Source organism: Heloderma suspectum, chromosome 17 (assembly GCF_057233095.1).
Source record: "Heloderma suspectum isolate Gila_16-S chromosome 17, 16-S_ref, whole genome shotgun sequence".
NCBI classification, from domain to species: domain Eukaryota; kingdom Metazoa; phylum Chordata; class Lepidosauria; order Squamata; family Helodermatidae; genus Heloderma; species Heloderma suspectum.
In genome coordinates this window covers 6466242-6488739 of record NC_139474.1, presented here as the reverse complement: position 1 = coordinate 6488739, position 22498 = coordinate 6466242, and the positions used below count along the sequence as shown (strand labels likewise).

The following is a 22498-nucleotide window of genomic DNA, read 5'->3' as shown; positions in this document are numbered from 1 at the left end:
ACCTACAACATCTTCTAGAACTAACACCCAAAAAAGATGTCCTCTTCATCATAGGGGATTGGAATGCCAAAGCAGGAAGTCAAGAAATCACCGGGATAACAGGCAGGCATGGCCTTGGTGTACAAAATGAAGCAGGACAAAGGCTAATAGAGTTTTGCCAAGAGAACACGCTGATCATAGCAAACACTCTTTTCCAACAGCACAAGAGACAACTCTACACATGGACATCACCAGATGGTCAATATTGAAATCAGATTGATTATGTCCTTTGCAGCCAAAGATGGAGAAGCTCTATACAGTCAGTGAAAACAAGACCTGGAGCTGACTGTGGCTCAGATCATGAGCTTCTTATTGCAAAATTTCGGCATAAATTGAAGAACGTAGGAAAAACCACTAAACCATTCAGGCATGACCTAAATCATATCCCTTATGAATATACAGTGGAGGTGAGGAATAGATTTAAGGGATTAGACCTGATAGACAGAGTGCCTGAGGAACTATGGACGGAGGTCCATAACATTGTTCAGGAGGCAGCAACTCAATCCATCCCAAAGAAAAAGAAATGCAAGAAAGCCGTGGCTGTCTGATGAGGCTTTACAGGTAGCTGACAAAAGAAGGGAACCGAAAAGCAAGGGAGAAAGGGGAAGATATATCCAACTGAATGCAGAGATCCAGAGAATAGCAAGGAGAGACAAGAAGGCCTTCTTAAATGAACAATGCAAAGAAATCGAGGAAAACAACAGAATGGGAAAGACTAGAGATCTCTTCAAGAAAATTGGAGATCTCAAGGGAACGTTTTGTGCAAAGACAGGCATGATAAAGGACAAAGAAGGCAGGGACCTAACAGAAGCAGATGAGATTAAGAAGAGGTGGCAAGAATACCCAGAAGAACTATACAGGAAAGATCTGAATGTCCCTGATAGCCCTGATAGTGCGGTCACTGAACTTGAGCCGGACATCCTCGAGAGTGAAGTCAAGTGGGCCTTAGGAAGCATTAGTAACAACAAAGCTAGCGGAGATGACAGTATTCCAGCTGAGCTATTTAAGATCCTAAAAGATGATGCTGTTAAAGTGCTGCACTCAATATGCCAACAAATTTGGAACACTCAGCAATGGCCGCAAGCCTGGAAAAGGTCAGTTTACATTCCAATTCCAAAGAAGGGCAACGCCAAAGAGTGTTCAAACTACCGCACAATTGCGCTCATTTCACATGCCAGCAAGGTGATGCTCAAAATCCTACAAGCTAGGCTTCAGCAGTATGCGAACCGAGAACTACCGGAAGTACAAGCTGGGTTTCGAAGAGGCAGAGGAACTAGAGATCAAATCGCCAACATTCGCTGCATCATGGAGAAAGCAAGAGAATTCCAGAAAAATGTCTATTTCTACTTCATTGACTATGCTAAAGCCTTTGATTGTGTGGATCACAACAAACTGTGGCAAATTCTTAAAGTGATGGGAGTACCAGACCACCTTACCTGTCTCCTGAGAAATCTGTACGAGGGTCAAGAAGCAACAGTAAGAACCGGACATGGAACAACCAATTGGTTCAAAATTGGGAAAGGAGTACGACAAGGCTGCATATTGTCACCCTGCTTATTTAACTTATATGCAGATTACATCATGAGAAATGCTGGGTTGGATGAATCACAGGTCGGAATTAAGATTGCCCGGAGAATTATCAACAACCTCCGATACGCAGACGATACCACCCGAAGAGAAAGCAAAGAGGATCTAAAGAGCCTCTTGTTGAGGGTGAAAGACGAGAGTGCAAAAGCTGGTTTGAAACTCAACATTAAAAAAACGAAGATCATGGCATCTGGCCCCATCATTTCCTGGCATATAGAAGGGGAAGAAATGGAAGCTGTGACAGATTTTATTTTCTTGGGCTCCAAGATCACTGCAGACAGTGACTGTAGCCATGGAATTAAAAGACGCTTGCTCCTTGGGAGGAAAGCTATGGCCAACCTAGACAGCATAGTAAGAAGCAGAGACATCACCTTGCCGACAAAGGTCCGTCTAATCAAAGCTATGGTTTTCCCAGTAGTAATGTATGGCTGTGAGAGCTGGACTATAAGGAAGGCTGAGCGCCGAAGAATTGATGCTTTCGAACTGTGGTGCTGGAGAAGACTCTTACAAGTCCCCTGGACTGCAAGGAGGTCAAATCAGTCCATCCTAAAGGAAATCAACCCTGAGTGTTCATTGGAAGGACAGATCCTGAAGCTGAAGCTCCAATATTTTGGCCACCTAATGCGAAGAGAAAACTCTCTGGAAAAGACCCTGATGCTGGGAAAGACTGAAGGCAAAAGGAGAAGGGGACAGCAGAGGATGAGATGGCCAGATAGCATCACCGATGCAATGGATATGAACTTGAGCACGCTCCGGGAGGGAGCGGAGGACAGGAAGGCCTGGCGTGCTATGGTCCATGGGGTCACAAAGAGTCGGACACGACTTAACAACAACAACAACAATATCCTTTCTTTAAGTGTGGTGACCAGAACTGGACACAATATTCCAAGTGTGGTCGCCACATAGATTTGTATAGAGGCAGCATGATATTGGCAGTTTTATTCTCAATTCCTTTTCTAATTATGCCTTAAATGGAGTTTGCCTTTTTTACAGCGGCTGCACGTTGGGTTGACATCTTCATCAAGGTGTCCACCACAACCCCAAGATCTCTTTCCTGGTCAGTTACCGCTAGCTCAGTTCCCATCAGGGATGGGATGACTGCATGACTCTGGCCCTGACTGAGTGTTTTAGACCATAGGTTTTCTTCAGTGGTCTAGTATGTAAAAAGGTATATGAAAAGATATTTTAAAGACATATCTATCTTAGATATAGATATGAATATATAGATCCACACACATATCAATCCAAGCTTTTCACATCTACTGATATTCTAGAATTCTGCAGTTTCTCCTGCTGCAATTATAAAAACCAATTTACTTTTTAAAAACCCTGCTTCCTAAGTATATGATAAAATATACAGCAATATTACATTATTGCGAACTGCCCAGAGAGCTATGGTTATTGGGCAGCATAGAAATGTAATAAAAAATAAATATGAAAAAAAAAACCTCTCACCAATTCAGGCAACAGTGAGTGTTTGGCCTCTTGCTCATACTTTATAGCAGCTTTCCCCAACCTGGTGCCCTCCAGATGTTTTGGCCTATAAGGCCCAGCGTTCCTGACCATTGGCCATGCTGGCTGAGGCTGATGAAAATTGTAGTCCAAAACATCTGGAGGGCACCAGGTTGGGGAAGGCTGCTTTACAGACAATATTGCTAGACAGTGGGCTCCTGGGTTTTTTCCCCTTCCCCCATGTTTGGGGACATGGATGGGATCCCAGGATGATTATAAGTGGGAATTAGGGAAATATATGGCAGGTAAGGATATCAATTGGCTACTATTCAGGATGGCCATATGCTGTCTCTGAATATCAGTCGCTGGGGAACACAAGCGGGAGGGTGTCTTGCCTTTATGTCCTACTTGTGAGATTCCCACTGGGGCATCTTTGGTCTGATCCAGCAGGTTAAGAACATAAGAGCAATCGTGGATTAGAGCAAGGGTCCATTAAGTCCAGCATTCTGTTCACACGGTGGTCAACCAGCTGCCTGTGGGAAGCCCACAAGCAAAACATGAATGCAATAGCACCCCCTCACTCATGTTCGCCAGCAAGTGGAATACAGAGGCAGACTGCCTCTGATACTGGAGGTAGCACATAGCCATCAGGACTAGTAGCACTGATGGCCTTCTCCTCCTCCAGGAATTTGTCCACCCCGCTTTTAAAACCATCCAAATTGGTGGCCATCACTATGTCTTGGGGAAGTGAATTCCGTAGTTTAACTCTGTGCTGTGTGAAGAAGTCGTCCCTCCTTTTATCTGCCCTGAATCTCCCACCAATCAGCTTCATAGGATGATCCCTTTGAGTTCTAATATTATGAGAGAGGGAGAAAAGTGTCTCCCTCTCCACTTTCTCCATACCAGGCAGAATTTTGTACACCTCTATCAATCTCCCCCCCCCCCGCTTACTGACCTTTTTGTCAGCTAAAGGACCTCTTGATCACTTGGATCATTTGCCTTTTTCTGCCTCTCTTCCAGTTCTACAATACCCTTTTTGAGGTCCGGTGACCAGAACTGTACATAGTATTCCAAGTGTAGTTACACCATAGGTTTGTATAAAGCCAGTATGATATTGGCAGTTTTATTCTCAATTCCCTTCCTAATTATGCCTAACATGGAGTTTGCCTTCTTTACAGCAGACACACACTGGGTTGACCTTTGCATCGATGCTTTCCATCACAACCCCAAGATCCTAGCTTGGATCTCATCCGCGAATCCGCGAAATTGTCCCAATGGGCATCCCTTTGCACTTGCTTACGTTGAATCACATTTGCCATTTTAATGCCCATTCCCTCAGTTTGGAGAGAGAACCTTCTGGAGCTCTTCACAATCCCTTTTCATTTTTACCACCATAAATAATTCGATGTCGTCAGCAAACTTGGCCACCTCACAGCTCACTCCAGTGCAGGAACATTTAGGAACAAGTTAAAGAATACTGGTCCCAATACAGATCTTTGGGGGGGATCCCACTGTTTCCAGCTCTCCATTACGACAACTGACCATTTATTCTCACTTTCAGCTTTCTGCTCTTTAACCAGTTGCGAAGTTTGCTCTGGAGTCTTTGGTGCAGGACTTTTGTGAAATGCCTTTTGGAAGTCCAAAGAAGCAACGTCTACCAGATCACCCCTCTTGGCGTGTTTTTCTGCACTCTCCAAAGATGTCCGAAAGGGTGAGCCAGATGAGGCTTACCTTTGCTTACCGTGGGTGCACAAAAGCAATTCTCCCCCGTGGGTGTGGGAAAAGCCATTTGGAGCTAGTGATCGGAGCCAGGTGAATGTGGGTGACGGGCAGGGCTCCTGACAGCCTCTTTCTCCCCACCGCCCCACCCCTTGGGAGGTGAGTCAGCCCTGGAAGAATCTGATGAGTTCATCCGTTCTGTCCCCGCAGCAGGCACCCCGCCCTGGGCCAGCTCTTTGTTCCAGAGGCTATGAGCCAAGCTGACCCACAGGAACAGCTGGGCTCTCTCTTCAAGAGAACTCGGCCAGGGTTATAAGCTGACATTGACCTTTCTTTGTGTCTTGTGTTCAGAGGACCTCCTTCTCCATCCTCCCCCAGCGCTGACTCAGGAGCAGTGCCCTCTGGTTGGCTCTAACCACCTGGGGGCTCCGTCATGGAACCATGAGGGCTGGAACCTTATGTTCTTGTTAGGGGAAGGATCGTAGCTCAGTGGTACAGCACCGACGTTGCTCGCACCTCACCCTGTTTCAATGTTGCAGACCAAGGCAGCTTTCGATGTCCCTGTTTCAATCAGCATTTTATTCTGGACCATGAGGACTGGAAACTTTCTTTTTAAGAGAAGGAGCACGGCTCAATAACAGAGCACCCGGTTCACGTGCAGGAGGTCCCCGATTCGATCCCCAGCATCTCCAGATAGGGCTTAAAAAACACCTGCCTGAAACCCTGGAGAGCCGCTGCTGCCAGTCAGTGTCAACAATACCGGGCTAGATGGACCAATGGTCTCATGCAGTATAAGGCTGCTTCCTATGTTTCTGTTTAAATCAGGCCTGTATTCAAAACCATGAGGACTGGAAACTTAATTTTTATGAGAAGGACCACGGCTCAATAACAGAGCACCTGCTTTGCATGCAGAAGGTCCCGGGTTCGATCCCCGGCATCTCCAGGCAGGGAAGCAAAAACTCCTGCCTAAAACCCCGGAGAGCCCTTGCTGCCAGTCCGTATTGACAATACTGGGCTAGGTGGACCCAGGGTCTGACATGGTATAAGGCGGCTTATGATATTAATACACAATATCTGGAGGGCTCTATGTTCCTCTGTGTTCTAAAGGGAGAAATAGTCTGATCAGTGGGACAGCTCTGTTCATCTCCAGGCAAGGCTGGAAAAAACCCTGGTGACAGGGCAGGCCACTTGCCGCCAGCAACTGGTGCCCTAGGTGAACCATGCAAGGGGTACCCCCACCCCCAAACCCCAAGGGCAGATCCGGGCTCAGGTTTTTGGTAAGCCCCTATTTTCCGTTTGATGCAGAGGCACCCCCCGCCCAATATCTTCAGAAGCAGAAATAGGATCATTTGTAATAAAACGTGCCCAAGATGTGTGTTTTTTAACTAAGCGCGGTCTCAGCACAGAGGGTTTGATCCAAACAACAAGGACACGAGCACAGCCGGCTGCTTTGTGGAGGAACAGAAGACCCATCCACAACGCCCAAGGGAGGTCCCTCGGGGCGACAGGGTCAACAAGCTGCCGCCAGCCCCTAGGCTCGGCCCTCCGAGGGCAAAAGAAGCGGCTGCTCTCGGGAGAACCTCCCTTGGAATCAACCCCCACGTCTGCCTGGACATCCTTGGCAAGCAACTTTTCTTTAGTCTCACCGCTTGGCCTCCTGGGAAATGAGAGTTCTGTGACTGGCCATCCCCGCCATGGCAGCCAGTTTCTGAACGGGCAAGCCCCGCGCACCCCGGCAGCCATTTTGTGAGAGCGCTCACCACACCCTCAAAAATCCCAACCGTGCCCACCAGCCCCAAAAGTTTGTGGACCCATGTGCTAGAGATCGCTTGGGATAGACCCCTGTTTTGCCTGCGCCTATCACCCGTCTCTCTGCTGTGCCTCTCCTCAAAACCAGTCCACTCCTTCAGCAAAACATCCCCTGATCCAGTCACGCCCAGGGCTTAATCATGTGTGTTAAGGCAGGGGAGACTGGTGGATCCAATTTCGTGGGGAAGAGATTCCATTCTGGATTTTAGTTACAACCAGCCAGAAGTCTCAAGGAGCTATCCAATGTGCTGGACCCATTTTGGGGATAGGGCCCAGCACCTTGGATAGCTTCTTTAGACTCCTGGCTGGTTGTATCTAAAACCCAGAATGGAATCTCTGCCCCACCAAATCGGATCCACCAGCCTCCTCTGCATTAAGGTTTCACCCCAGAATCAGTTTCCAGAGCCCCATGGCATAAAAACAAAGGAGATAATGATGAAGATTACTTACATTTCTATACCACCCAGTAGCCAAAGTTCTGTATGGGTGGTTTGCAAAATTAAAACCCGAAAATACGGCATGATAAAATGTAATATAAATGCCTCTGAACATGTGCAGAGGGTAATCATAGTCCATCTCTGTGCAACAGGGGTGAGGCTGGTAGGCCAGAGACCTGTGGCTCAAATGTGAGCCCAGCTCCTCTCCTTTTAGAAAGGGAATAATTTCCCTGCACCTCATTGGTACCAAAATTCTCCCCTAAGTCATGCCTGTGGCTTATGGTGAGTCCCAGATTTTTGTCCTCTGTCTTGACAGTAGCTCAGTGGAGGTAGAGCGCTGAGACTGTGGAGAACTCCTGCCCGTCTGAGGAGAAAGCACTACGAACGTAAGAACAGCCCTGCTGGATCAGACCAAGGGTCCATCCGGTCCAGCATTCTGTTCACACAGTGGCCAACCAGCTGCCCCAATGGAAGCCCACAAGCAGGACAGGAGTGCAACGGCCCCCTCCCACCCATGTTCCCCAGCAACTGGGGCACATAGGCATCCTGCCTCTGATACTGGACGTAGCACAAAGCCATCAGGAGTAGTAGCCGTTGATAGCCTTCTCCTCCAGGAATTTGTCTAACCCCCTTTGAAAGCCATCCATATGGGTGGCCATCCCTGCGTCCTGTGGCAGTGAGTTCCATAGTTTGACTCTGCACTTTGTGAAGACATCCTTGCTTTGATCTGTCTTGAATCTCCCACCAATCAGCTTTATGGGATAACCCCTGGTTCTAGAATTATGGGAGAAGGAGAAAAATGCCTCCCTATCCACATTTTCCACACCAGGCATGATTTTGTACACCTCTATCATGTCTCCCCTTACCCTCCTTTTTTCCAAGCTAAACAATCCCAGCTGTTGCATCCTTTCCTCACAGGGGCGATGCTCCACCCCTTGATCAGTTTAGTTGCCCTTTTCTGCCCTTTTTCCAACTCTACATTATCCTTTTTTAGGTGTGGTGACCAGAACTGGACACAGTATTCCAAGCGTGGTCGCCCCATAGATTTGTATGAAGGGAGGACGATCTTGGCAGTTTTATTCTCAGTTCCCTTCTAAATTATGCCTAACATGGAGTTTGCCTTTTTCACAGCAGCCAGCCGCACACTGGGTTCAAGATGTCCACCACAACCCCCAGATCTCTTTCTGGGTCAATCGCCGCTAGCTCAGATCCCATCAGCTTATACTTGGAGTTGGGATTTTTTGCCCCAACGTGCATCGCTTTACACTCGCTTACACTGAACCGCATCACATTGAACCGCTTACATTGAACCGCTTACACTGAACCACGCTTGCCGTTTAGATGCCCATTCCCCCACTAGTTTATTGGGCTCGGTGTGGTCTTAAGCAGTATACACAGTTTCTAAGGGAGGGCCCCAGCTCATGATGAGCACATCCTTTGCATGACAAGGTGCCAGGTTCAATCCCAGGCATTTCCAGCTGGTCTGGGAAGGGACCCTGTTTGGCCTAGAAAGGAAGCGGATACAGCAATGTTTTTCTCCCTCTCTCATAACACCACAGCCCCAGTGTCATCCAAAGAAGCTGAATCATCCTTGACCTAGGGCAGCCATTGACAAGAAAAAGGACCAAAGAAGCCATTCATTTGCATAACATCAGCATAGGCAAGTTTCTATGTATAGGAGCAAGTTTAGACTGGCCTTTAAACAGAAATGCAATCCCTCTCATCCTAGCGGAGGAAACTGACCAGGTGACTTGTGTGACTTTTGTGCCTGCTCCCTCTCCTGTCCAGGTGCTGCTAACCATGGTGAGAATCTTCCAAGTCACCATTTTCCCTCCATGCAGGGTAGGCATGGTTGGGCACCTGCCAAGGGCCCGAACCCCAGCAGGGGCCCACTGACAAGAGCTCCCTGGACTTGATCCTCCTCTTCAACATTGCAACCTGCTTGTTTTCCTGCCTCTCATTCTGGCCTAGACAATGATTGTGGTGAGACGGAGGGACAGGAGATGCCATCTTGCTCCCTGGCTCTCTGCCTGTCAGGCAAGCAAGTGGTACAGAGCTGGCCCAAGACATTTTGCTGCTTGAGGCAAAGATGGCACCCTGTGAAGGTTTGAGCCCTGCAGAAGCAAGGCGGGAAAGGATCAGGCTTAGAGGCCTGGAGTTTTCTGTTGGGAGGGGTAACCCTGAGAGGAGTAGTTTCATTTCCCTGGCTAAGTTTCAGTTTCATTTCTCCGCTTGAGTTTCATTTCTTCAGGTTTGAAGCAGTACTGTCTGTTTTGAGGGGGGAGGGTATATAAAGAGAGCGAGAGAGACGGTGAGAGGCAGAAAGACCAGGCTGAAGCCAGAGCAAGAGGCAGCCAGAGCCTGAAGTGAGAGCAGAGTCTGAAGAGCGAGCAGGAAGGAGCAGCCTAGAAAAGTCTAAGGACAGCTAGGGTAAAGGAAGTTGCACTTTGCAACTTTGATTTTCTTTTAAGGCCTTTAGTATCACTCACCTCTGTTGTGTAAATACCGTTAGTTTGATTTGCTAGCTTTACATTTACCAGTAGACTGTTGTGGTTAAACCCTGTGTCTGAAGTGGCAGTCACCCCACATCTACAGCCTAAACCCCACCTTACTGGAAAGGGGAAGTTTTTAAAAGAAGGAAGGTGGGACTTGTAAGGAGGCAAAAGATCCTTCAGGAGTTGCTCAAGGGGTCCAGGACATAAGGGGAACCTTGACACGCCCACTCCCATCCCATGTACAAAAGTCAACTTGACTAGCAGATGAATCTTACTTCACTCCTCCACTGCATCTGAAGGCAGCTGGCTAGCCTAGGGGGATCAGGGTAAGCCATGTGGCCCACAGTTTTTTCCTCCGACATTTTCCTGCCACCTCCCAGCGTCTGCAGCCTGAAGCAATTGCTTCACTCTGTCTACTGGTGGGGCTGGCCCTGAAGTGGTAGCCGCGAGGAGGAGGAGGAAGAATAGCAGTGGATGGCTATGGTGGTGAGAAGGTAGATTCAGTGAGGGAGGGGACCATGGATGGTGTCTTGCCCCAAAGCCCCCCAAAACCTGGAGCCAGGACCATCCGTACAAGTCTTTGCATTTATACCAGACTTGGGGGCAATCTACATTGCAACTTTAAACTGGTCTCAAACCGGTTTATCTAAAGGGATCCTGCAGTTTCATGAGGGTACTGAGAATTCTTTGCCAGAGACCCCTGTCCCCTGCCCAAGCGGCCCCTCTTCCTGGAGCTACAATTCCCAGAATTCCTGCATTTGGTAGCTGCAATCGCTAAAAACAGGTTTGAAACCAGTTTAAAGTTGTAATGTAGATTGCCCCCATTGGACTGGAGAGCTCTTCAAATAAATGACTGCCAGGTCTCCAAATTAGAGGGCTGCCTTCTGTAAAGCAGGACATCTGGACACCCTAGCAGCAGCTAAATTTAGGACGTGGCAGGAGAGCAGGTCCCCATCTCTTTCTCTTTCACTCCATCTCAGAGAACTGCAGCTCCCTAACCTTTCTAGATCCTCCTTCTCTCCCAGAGCTGGTGATGGAGCCTGGGTTGGTTTTCCCATTCCCAGCATTTTTCATCCGCCATCCTGTTTCCTGTTCTCCCAGGGATATGACGTGCTGAAGGGCAGGAGAGGGCAGGCCAGGCCGGATCCTGCCTCCCTCGGGATCTGGTCCCTACGGCAGCTGCAGGGCATGAGGGCAAGATGGTCAAAGGATTCGGCGGAAGCGAGGGCAGAGGTGCCGTCTGCACAGCTGCGCTGCTGTGCCTGGAATGGGGACCGACGGGACAAGCAGGAAAGAAGACATCCTCGCTAGTGCTCGCTCACCCACCCCCAGACTCAGTGGGGGCCAGAGAGGCTGCTGACACATCACCAATAAAGAGGACAAAAGAGGACACCACTTTGCATGCCATTTGCATGATGCTAATTTATGCGTCTAGATGCAAATTTGGAAAAAAGTGATGCTAAGCGTGCAATCCTATGCATGTTTAGGCAGAAAAAAGTCCTACAATTCCCAGCATGGCTGGCTGGGGAATGCTGGCAGTTGTAGGACTTTTTTCTGCCTAAGCATGCATAGGATTGCACCCTAATTTAATTAAAAATGCAATAGTACTTCTCATCCTGGAGGGAAAGGCTGTGAAGAGGATACCTGCTCACTGTCTGTATGCTAATTTTTGAAGATTAGCCCCTTCAAGGTGGAGAACCTCAGACCTGGGAGCCAAATCTGCCCCTCCAGATTTCCCAGATGGACGCACTCTTTCCCCTGACCCCTCCCCATTTCCCTCAACCACCGATAGTTTGTGTGGTCTCTTGGCTTTTCTGCAGTTTTTCCCAATCCAAACAATTGAAATGCCTCTCCCAAGGCTTAGTTCCTAGCAGGAAGAGCTTGAAGCTACAGTAAGCCGGCATTTGTGGCTCCACCCCGTTTGCGTTCAGCCCCGCCTACCATGGGAATGTGGCCCCGCAATGGAATTTGGCCCACTGGTTGAAAGAGGTTCACCACCCCTACTCTAACCACTGCACCACGCTGGCTCTCCATCTTCTCTTCCCCAAGTGAAACGTAGACGGGTCCTTTGCCACGGATATCCACGGTTAGAGGGCTGCTATGGGTCTAGGGAGAAGAAGTCAACATGTTATTGCTCTGGTGGGGAGTGGAAAGAGAAACAGCAGGGCCCCGGCTCACGCAGACTCTCAGTTAATGAACCAGACGCCATGGTAACGGAGAAGAAAGTCTGGGGCGATGTCTCCACCCTGACCAGCATGGCCATCAGCACAAAGAGGACCAGTAGCCCAGTTAGGCCGCCTAAGATTTGCACTTTGTCCAGAATGCTTGGAAGCGGAGGAAAGAAGGAGGTTGAACGCTTGAAGGTTGGGTTGCCGGCAGCCCCGGTTCCAAGTTTCGGAGGGCCCTTGGGCAAGGCGCCTTACGTAGGCCCACTCACGCAGGGCCAGCCCTACCATTAGGCAGAATGAGGCGGTTGCCTCAGGCGGCAGATGCTGGGAGGCAGCAGCAAGGTGTCGGAGGAGAGAGCTGTGGGCCAAGCATCTCCCCTGCGCCCCCCAAGCTAGCCTGCTGCCATCAGGCGCCGTGGTGGACGTTGTCCCATTGTCAGCGTTGAAGAAACAGTCCAGTCGGCTTTTGTACGTGGAACGGGAGAGGGCGGTATCGTGGCTTTTGCCTCGGGCAGCAAAATGTCTTGGGCTGGCCCCAGCCTCACTCACTGAGTCTACCTTCTCACGGCTATTGCCAGCTTCTCTTGCTCCTCTTCCTCAACATGGCCACCACTTGCTTGCTTGGCAGGCAGAGAGCCAGGGGGCAAGGAGGCCGTGGCATCTCCTGCTCCTCCGTCTCACCACCACCGTTGCCTGGGCCAGAGTGAGAGGCAGGGGAAGAAGCGGGTTGCCAGGGGGAAGAGGAGGAGCAACTCCAGGGAGCTCTTGTCGGAGGGCCCCTGCTGGGGTGTGGCCCTTGGCAGCCACCCAACCATGCCGACCCCTGACGCCAGGCCTGCTCCCAGCACACAAGATACGTTCACCGTGGTCACTCATTTCTCTCTCTCTTTCAGCCTCTGCTTCCTCCTCCCACGACATCAGTTCTTTCCAGCCCACTGCCGCCATCTTTACTTCCTAAGCGTGCCTCTGGGGAAGAAAGATGTCGAATGGCTGGAGACCGGCGCTTCGCTTTGAAGCGCTCTGGGCCACCCGGGAAAAAGAAACTTTAAATCTAAAAATGACATGAAATACATCCCAGGTCCTGGCAGGACACTTGGCAGGATGTTGCCTTAGCATCCCCCCACCAGATCTGTACCAATAAAAATTCCCAGAGCCGTTTCCATTAAGAAAATAAAGCGATCCACTCAATAGTTAAAATCCAAATTAAATTAAATAAAGCAAGCAAAACATAATAAACACAGAAAGGCAGTAAACAGAAAGGCAGTAAAATCTTCAAAGGGATGTGACAGCAAACAGCAGGGCTGATGTTGCATCTAAAAAGCCCAGGGAAATAAGCAGGTCTTTACCTCCCTCCAAAAAGCCAGCGAAGTCGGTGCCAGGAACATGAGGTGCTACCACTAGGGAGACCCTCTCCACCCCCCACCCCCAAGCATCCATCTTGATCTCCTGATCCCACAGATGTCCTCACGGGGATTTCTCATTTCCATCAGTGGTGGCTGATGGCTCCAATTTTGGTGGGGCTATAAGTCCATCCTGGGTTTCAGTCAGAACCAGCCAGAACTCTAACAGAGAGATCCAAAGTGCTGAACCCATTTTGTTGTTTTCCGGGCCAAATTCAAGGTGTTGGTTTTGATCTTTAAAACCTTACACTGTTCCGGCCCAGCCTATCTCAAGGAGCGCCTCCAGCGACACCAGACAGGCCGCTTAACAAGATCAGCCTCGGATCTCTCTGTCCCATCAGCCAGGACAGCTAGGCCAGTGAGGATGAGGGAGAGGGCCTTCTCTGTGGTGGCCCCCACTCTGTGGAACTCCTTCCCTAGGGAATTCCGCCATGCCCCTCTTTAATGAGCTTCTGCCACGCATTAAAAACGTGGCTGTTCAGGCAGGCATTTGGGGTGGGTTAGGGTAATTTTAGAAATACTATGTTTTTAGTGTAGAATTTTATTGTTTTAAACTGTTTCCATTATTGTACATCGCCCAGAGTGGCTGGGTGACCAGCCAGATGGGCGATTAATTAATTAATTAATTAATTTTGGGGAGGGGTGCGGTGAGATTCAGCATTCCTAAGCTGAAACTGCACAATTCATATTCCACATAACTTCTGAGAATTGACCATGCCATTTGTGCCTACATGCATGGGAGTCCCCCCGCCCCCCGCACGTAGGTCCCTGTGGGGCCTGTGCATCAGTAGGCCTGGAGGCTGGAAAGGCACTCGTGGTGGGTGCATAGTAGTGGTGTGGTGAAGGCAGGACCCTGAGAGATTTAGCCCTGACACTTCTTTATTATTTAGCAGGGACACCTCTTCCATCCGCCACCCCTTTCAAATTCCCTGTTCCATCTGAGCTTAGTTGCAAGTAGCGGAATGGGGGGGGGGGATGAATTTTGCCATCAACAAGATTTCGACATCTTTTTTCACAATTCAAAACTGGCCAGCTTGCCTGAGAAGGAACCCCGAAACGAACGTCCCAGAGCCAAAGCTGGAGACAGGGCAAATCCTATTCCAGGTAGCTATTAATAGTTTTTAAAATACACAGACACAGCCCCACTCCCTTTATGGAAAGATCCTAAGAAGCTGCACTAGAAACAAGGAACGTTTAACCCGCTGCCCAAAACTTTGCTTTCTTGGCTGGAAAAGGAAAACCAAAAACAAAAAAACCCAAACTGTGCATAGAAGGGTTTGCAAATAAGCCTTTTGAAGATGATTTCTCTTCCAGAGAGACCAGGGACAACAGAGGAGACCCTCGTCAAGCGCCTCTAGGCACCATCCCAAATGTGCTTTAGCAGAGGAGTTCCCCAGCATGGTCACGGAGAAATTCCCTGAGCCCCGGGAATCGAAAGGGAAAGGAAAAAGCTTGGGCTTCCCAATTTCTAGTTTTGAACCAGAATTCTAGAATCACAGGGCCAGTTCTGACATACTGACCAGCTGCGGATGGTGGGGAACTAATCTGTAGCCTCCTTGCCTACCCACCAGGGGGGTCGCAGTAAATTTGGAAACACAGACACTCATCATGACAGTACCCATAGCCACGCCCACGAGAAGAGTCCAGAAATGCAGGCAGCCGTGTCGATCCAGATCAACAAACCAGTTCTAGCGGTTTCAATCTCTACCAGGGCAAAGCGAATGGGTCTTCATTGCCCATTCAAGAGGAAGCCACCAAAAGTCTTTGCATGACAACAGGGAGCCAGCTGTTGATGGCTACTAGTCCTGAGGGCTCTGTGCTACCTCCAGTACCAGAGGCAGTGAGTCTATGTACACCAGTTCCTGGGGAACGTGGGCAGGAGGGTGCTGTTGCGCTCACACCCTGCTTGTGGGTTTCCCGTGGGCAGCTGGTTGGCCGCCGTGTGAACAGAACACTGGACTAGATGGACCCTGGTCTGATCCAGCAGGGCTCTTCTTACGTTCTTATGCTCGAAGGCTTCTGCTTTATCAAACCAAGGGCTACTCCAACCTGTGCGAAGCTGGGTCCATTCACTAGTTAAGCATAGATGAGCATAAGAGGTGCGCCGGATCAGATCAAAGGGCTGTCTGGCTCAGCATCCTGTTTCCCATGCGGCCAATCAGGAAACCCAGCAGCAGGGCAGGGGAGAACAACTCTCTCCTGTTGTTACTCCCCAGTAAGTGGTATCAGGAGGTAGCCTGTTCCTGAATACGGAAGTTCACATGTCTAGTAGCCATTGATAGACTCATCTTCCATTTCAGTGGGGGTGCGACACAACCTGCTAGGCCTGAGTAAGGGATACGTTCGGTTGCAGTTGCCAGCCTAGCCAGGCAGGGAGACATGCCTTCAGGTGTCCCTCGCCTCCTGGGTGTGAACCAGAGGCCTGGGTGGCCCATCTCTGGGTAGGGTGACCACTTGCAAATCACCAGAAGAGGACAGTGATTTGCATTTTAATAAAATCGCATACGCTAATGCAGATGCGTAGACGTGCATTTAGAAATAATTAGTATAATTTAAATAGCAATAGTGTACATTTCACCCTAGTGTAGAAGATTGTGACTCGGTGACCAGTGATTCTTCCTGTGCAGTCTGTTCTCCAGGTGCTAACTGTGGATGGTTTTTTATCTTTAAACCCATATGCACCTGCCTGGACCCTAAGATCATCTTCAGGGGTCCGTCTCCAGGAGCCCTACCAAAGGAACTGAGGCGGGTGGCTACCAAGCCAAGGGCCTTTTCTGCTGTGGCACCCCAGTTGTGGAATGAGCTCCCCAGAGAGGCTTGCCTGCGGCCTATGTTGTGCTGTTTCCGGCACCAGGTGAAGACCCTTTTATTTCCCCTGGCATTTTAGTCTTTTAGCTCTGATGTTTTAAATCATCAAATCATCGCCGGCGAGATCACATCACTCCAGTGCTGAAGGAGTTGCACTGGTTACCAGTTGTTTTCCGGGCCAAATTCAAGGTGTTGGTTTTGACCTTTAAAACCCTATATGGTTCCGGCCCAGCCTATCTTAAGGAGCGCCTCCAGCAGCACCAGACAGGCCGCTTAACAAGATCAGCCTCGGATGGCCTTCTCTCTGTCCCATCAGCCAGGACAGCTAGACTGGTGGGGACGGGGGAGAGGGCCTTTTCTGTGGTTGCCCCCACTCTGTGGAACTCCCTCCCTAGGGAACTCCGCCATGCCCCCTCTTTAATGAGCTTCCACCGTGCATTAAAAACATGGTTGTTCAGGCAGGCATTTGGGGTGGGTTAGGGTATTTTAGAAAATGTTTTTATTGTAGAATTTTATTGTTTTAAACTGTTTTATTGTATGCTGTACATCGCCCAGAGTGGCTGGGTGACCAGCCAGATGGGCGATTAATAAATTTAATAATAATAATAATAATAAATCTGTTACTGTATTTTAAATCTCTGCACCACGGCTAGGTTTTGTTTGAGTTTGTACTTTTTATAATGTAGTGATAAACTTTGACATGTTATATTTTATTTTATGCTGTATGTTGTGGTTTTAATTGTTGGGAACTGCCCGGAGAGCTTCGGCTATGGGGCGGTATAGAAATATGGTAAATAAACAAACAAACCAGAATTGGACAGTAGGACAGCCCTTCCAACAGAGGACTGCTCTTTGTAAAAGAGGACACGTGGACACACCTCAGCAACACCTTCGCCTGAGTACGTAGGTGTGCTAGATTAGCTGATGCAACAAGGGAGCGTTACAAAAATTGTGTTCTTTTCCCTGGTAGACTTTCCAATTTGTTTACCAAGAACGAGAGGAGGCAGAGATCTGGTCCAACACGATTTTATTCTGCAGAATAAGGCAACCCTTGGGGCTGACGCTCCAACAAAGGTCACAATCAAGTGATGTGATCCAGAGGCTTATATACACAAAGTCTCTGGGGGCTGTCTTACGCCTGCTCTCTACCACTTTCTTTGTCTAGCTGAAAGGGAGACAGGAAACAGACAACACCTTTTACATACTCAGGCATGCATAGAGAGAGGCAGCAGAGAGTTGTGTACTACGTAAACACATTCTCGGCATTCCTGAGTCTCTGATAAGGCGCTGTGTCTTTGTTTAGCATGGCAATCTCACACAGAGGTGGAATAGACATAGCCTAGCTTATAAAATCATGGGATAACAGATATCTTACAACTGAAATTTCTATAACAGGAGGAGGCCTTCTTGGTGGTGGCCCCCCACTCCCCAGTGAGGCCCACCTGATACCAACACTGTCATCTTTCTGGCGCCAGGTCATGACTTTCCTCTGCTCTTAAGCATTTGACAGCACATGATTAGGCATTTTAGCATTCCAGTTTTTTTGAGCTCTGCTGTCCGTACAGCATTTGTAGCTGCCACAACACTCAAGGCCCTATTCCAGACCTATTCCGTGAAGATGTGTGATTTATCGTTGACAAGAGATTTGATTGCAATGCCAAATCACATACCCCTGAACAGCCCTTTGATGCTTGCATACACGCACGCACGCACGCACACACAGAGAGAGAGAGAGAGAGTTTCCACAAGGCTTTGGTGGGCCTAAGCATGATAGTGGTATGTATTATGGCACCACCAGTCGAGGTTCAGATGGGGAGGTCCTGCCCCCTCGTGGTGTGTTTGCAGCGCTTCAACCCAATTTGGATTGTTTTTTTAGACTGGGGATTTAAAGGGGTAGGCGGGGATTTGAAAACCTTAAAATCTGAGGGGCTGTGCCCGGTCCATGCCTCTTCCCTTACCCCAACGGAGCCAGGATGCCTTTGCTGAATAATGTAAATTACAGACACACAACATGGGCCTCTACGTCTGTCTTTGCCTCCTTTTCTTGTACCACGCTGCAGGCCAACGTGAGTGGGAGAAGTAACGTCAGTAAAAAAGAGAAAGAGGGGGAAGATCTGTGGGTGGGGATACTACAGCCGTTTGTCTGGGAGAGGGCCTTTTCTGCAGGAGCCGCCTTGGAAGGAAGTGCCCTGTTTTGGGAAGTTGACCCTATGATTGTGGAAACAGCAGCTGCTCCTTTCAATCCTACCCTCCTCACAACTATTTGCACATTTAGCAACCAACACACTTCCCGTTAGTAAAATGGGGGAAAGGCCACCAGGTTTAACCAGCCCAGGGGTGGGGAGGGTTTTTGCATGCTCCTACTTTCCATGAGCATTTCATTGGGCAATTTGAAAGAAAGAATAACAGATGGAAAGAAGCTGCAAAAGCAATGCCTTTCGCTCCTCCAGCCAGACCTGGAATGACTCAAAGCCAAATAATCTGTATGAAAAACCAGCAAAAATCCAGAACAGAAAGTGAACTGTCTTCCAAACCCTGATACCGAAGGGAAGGAATCTAGGCTCGAAACTTGACCAGAAAACAAAAGGGGAAACTAAGCAAACCCAGACACATTTAAATGCATTTAATAGCTGGACTATCAGAAAAGTTCTGGAACAGGCCGGAGGTTTGCTGCCTCTGGCTGTCACAATCCCGACTGTGGCTTCAGCGCATAGAAGACCCCCCAGCGCTGGTCCCCATCCGCACAGCGCTCCAGTTTCTCCCGCCATCCAGAGGCCATAGCCTCAAACTCGTCTTCTGAGAATTCCTGGGGGTGGGCGCGGGGGCGTGGGGGAGAAAAAGAGAATCACTGACACATTCCCTACTGGGAAGCAAAAAGGAGTTTTAAAGTTTCCCTGGAGGTGCGAGGAGAGGAAAAATACTGCTGCCCTTGAACTTCCCCCGACCCTGTTTGTAAAGGGCTGACTGAGAATTTGGGGTGGCCGTAGGGTGGCCAGGTGTCCTCCTTCACAGGGGACAGTGCCCTCTTTGAAGGCATGGAAACCCCGTCCTGGAGAATCCACAGGGCCAAGCAATATCCCCCAAGCACCATCTTCTGCGGTAGGGTTATTTGAGGGTTGTTGAACCCTCAAACAACCCCTACTGCCTGGGTTGGGACGACACAGCAAAGCATGGCAACCCCCTGTCGGGGGTTAAATATTCAAAATGGCCACCTAGCCACACCACGGTGGGCTGCAGTGATTGTGCAAACTGGCTTACTGTTTCTTTGCTCCTGAATATACCCACCCCTTAGGCACACACCAGTGTTAGATTGCATCCACTAGGAATTTTCCTCCATCCGCACTCAAGGCCTCCTCTATTTGAAGGGCTGTTCTCTCCCATCCCGGTTTAAAGGTAAAGAACCATAAGAAATGTTGCTCACCCAGTTAGCAGACCCTGGAGAAAAGACTGAACTCAAGTAGGGATGTCGGAGAAATCCAGATTTAAATCAGTTCGGATGTCTATGCATCCGACCTGCAGATCCCTCAGCAGACCGACTTTTTCCGAGTCGCACAGTTTCTGCGGACTTGCGGACCAGGTTTTCACTTGTAGGGAGGATTTGCATCCGCGCAAATTTTCATTAGAGCAAGAGTGCATTAGCGCTGACACACCCTTGCGCAAATGCGGATCAGGTAATGCAAATTACCGCTAATGCTCATCACCTAATGTGCATTAGCATGAGTAGAATGAAATCCTGGTGAAAAGAAATCCGATTCCGTCAAAGAGCAGTTGACGGAATGAAAAAATGCCCAACAATCCATGAAACACATCATTAGAGATTGTAACTCTCTAAACTACTAAATGAGGCTAAACTACCCCTAGTAGGTGTACAGAATTATGCATGGTGTGGAGAAAGTGGAGAGGGAGACACTTTTCTTCTTCTCTCGTAATACTAGACCCCAAAGGGGTCTTCCCATGAAGCTGAATGGGTGGGAGATTCAGGACAGATCAAAGGAAGAATGTCTTCACACAGCACAGAGTCAAACTATGGGATTTGTTTCCACAGGACGTAGTGATGGCCACCAATTTGGATGGCTTTCAAAGGGGGTTGGACAAATTCCTGGAGGAGAAGGCTATCAATGGCTACTAGTCCTGATGGCTCTGTGCTACCTCCAGTATCAGAGTTAGTGAGCCAATGTGCACCAGTTGCTGGGGAACATGGGGGGGAGGGTGCTGTTGCACTCAGGTCCTGCCTGTGGGTCTCCTGTGGGCAGCTGGTTGGCCACTGTGTGAACAGAATGCTGGACTGGATGGACCCTTGGCCTGATGCAGCAGGGCTCGTCTGATGTTCTTACGTTGTCGTCATAGGCAGCAGTGAAATCACTCCAAGAAATCATGCTTGCATGCCACACAGGGAGGGGTGGGATCTAATTCAGGCTGATATTGCTGATATCTGCTGACCCACCTGAACAAATCGCTCCCGACTTCTCTCCAGGTCTTGGAGCTCTTGGTGCAACGCCGACAGCATCCTGTCCGTGTGGTCCAAGGCCTGTACCTGTGTGAATCCTGCCTCCTGCAGCACCTGTGTAGGATGGGGGTGGTGACTGGTGAAAGGCCCATGTGAATCCAGTCCCGGCAGAATGAGTATCTTCGCTCTCCACCTTCCCTGCCCCGCTTTCTAAAAGTCAGTTATGGGGGGTCAAGAAACACTTCCACAAAGTGAAAGCTCCCTGCCCTTATTCTGTCGTTAATTACTCATCCTTAGCACCACCTGTCGGGTGCTGGGATGCTTGCAAAGAAGCTAGGCCTGGCCTTGATCCTGCAAGGCGTTTCTTACGCTGTGAAGTAAGACTGTAGATTCAGGATCGCTTGACACAGATTAGGTGTGCGTCGCTGTAGAGCAGGGGTGCAAAAAATCTCAGGTTTGGGGGGCAAAACCCTGCCCTCCGGGTTTCCCAAAAGGCCAGGCCTTCCCCTGGCACCCTTTCCCCCTCAACCACGGATTATTTACTGTTTTCCTGCCGTTTTCCCCGTATTCAAAAGGTTGAAATGCCTCTCCTATTGGCAAGGAGAGCTTGGAGCTAAAATAAACCGAATAACAAGTGAAAATCATTGGCATTTCTGGTCCTGCCCCTTTTCCTTTGGCCCCACCCACCACTGGAATGTGGCCCCTGAGAACTTCTCTGAAATGGAATTTGGGCCCCGGGCAGAAAGAGGTTCTGCACCCCTGCTCTAGAGTATGCACTCTTGGGGATTATCCTATGAAGGGTTCTAGTGCAGCCGCATACAACGCAAGACAGAAATCGCCCCCTCCCCAAAATGTACCTGCATATAACATATTATAACTACCTTCCGATGGCCAAGTTCTCTCAGAATTACCAAACAATAAGAAAATTTTTTACATTTTTATAGGATCGTAGACTTGGAAGGGTCCTTGGAAGTAAGCCATTTTTATAGGATTTTTATAGGATTGTAGATTTGGAAGGCACCTTGGAAGTAAGTCAACTTGCTCAATCCAGGATGAATAATGCAGAATGCAACTCCTGTGATCCCGACAGATGGTCGTCCAGCGGCTGCTTAAATATTTCCAGAGGCAGCCTGTCCCGTTTTTCTGATGTTGAGCCAAATTCTGCTTCAAACAAAATTCAACCTCCCCCCCATTTCTCTCTAGGGACTGATCTACACATTCAGCAAATAGTGTGGCAGTGTCCTTCCTGGACTGTTCCACTTCGTATTGAAGGTGTGTGTGTGTCATTTTATTAATGTTCCCCAGCTGGAGAAAATGTGCTTGCTTCTCCATTAAAGTTAGTTATCTACATGCACGAATTTCTCCGCCTGCACACACACACGCAAATCAGAGAGCTTTCAAAAACATGATTCCCCCACCACCCCCGCCCCGAGAATGAAGTGGTAAAAACCAGGAAGGGCTCTGTTGAACCCATAGCTCAGGGACATGATTTTTAAAAATGACATAATTGGACCTATTATGGTTTTGCCCTGTTTTTGAATGGCTATTTGCCCCACATATCATACCTGGCCATATTCATGGGGTGTGAGCAAGCTGTACCCCCTCTGTCGGACATAGTCGGTGAAAGCTTTCGACCACGGGCGTGGGCCACAGCAATAATCGGAGATGAGGAGCTGTCCGCCTGGTTTTAGCCATGACTAGGGAAGACAGACACAGAGGTGGCTGTGTAAGATTGGGGGGTGGGGAGCTACTTGTGGGACAGGAACCAGCATTTTCATAATGTTTTATGGCGGGGTAACATGGATGGAGGAGTTTGAATGAGAAGCAGCCCCTAAGGCAAGGTGGGGAACTTTTTTCAGCTAGAGGGCCGAACAGGCTCCAGGCAAACCTGCTAATAGTTGTAGTGGGTTATATTGGAAGTTGGCGAAGAGTATAGTGAGTTTTTACAGTCACGTTCTACACAGTTTGTTAAGTGCACAGAGGCCTGTGTTAACATAGCATAGAAGGCGGCTTCCAGGTACTTAAGTAGGCTGTTTTATATGGGAGTACTGATGCTAGACAAGGCCAGTTTTATATGTCAACCAACGTGAACCTCTTTGATTTTTGCTAGGTTGCTCTGTTTGTTTAAAAATAATAA

At 49.0% G+C, this 22498-nt stretch overlaps 1 protein-coding gene across 6 annotated transcripts in view; it reads right to left on the bottom strand.

Annotated features, from left to right (window-relative positions):
- LOC146334310 (uncharacterized) overlaps positions 1–22498 on the bottom strand; it is a 51311-nt gene that overhangs the window by 14642 nt on the left and 14171 nt on the right. For 3 of the 6 annotated variants that reach the window (XM_084824065.1, XM_084824068.1, XM_084824071.1), the window contains 3 exons: positions 21927–22058; positions 20359–20475; positions 16926–18720 (listed from right to left, as the gene is read on the bottom strand). In XM_084824065.1, the coding sequence (XP_084680191.1) occupies positions 18598–18720; positions 20359–20475; positions 21927–22058 (372 nt within the window). In that variant the 3' untranslated portion in view covers positions 16926–18597. Of the gene's footprint in view, positions 1–16925; positions 18721–20358; positions 20572–21926; positions 22059–22498 lie in introns of those variants that run through there. The other 3 variants (XM_084824066.1, XM_084824070.1, XM_084824069.1) reach the window with 2 other exon arrangements.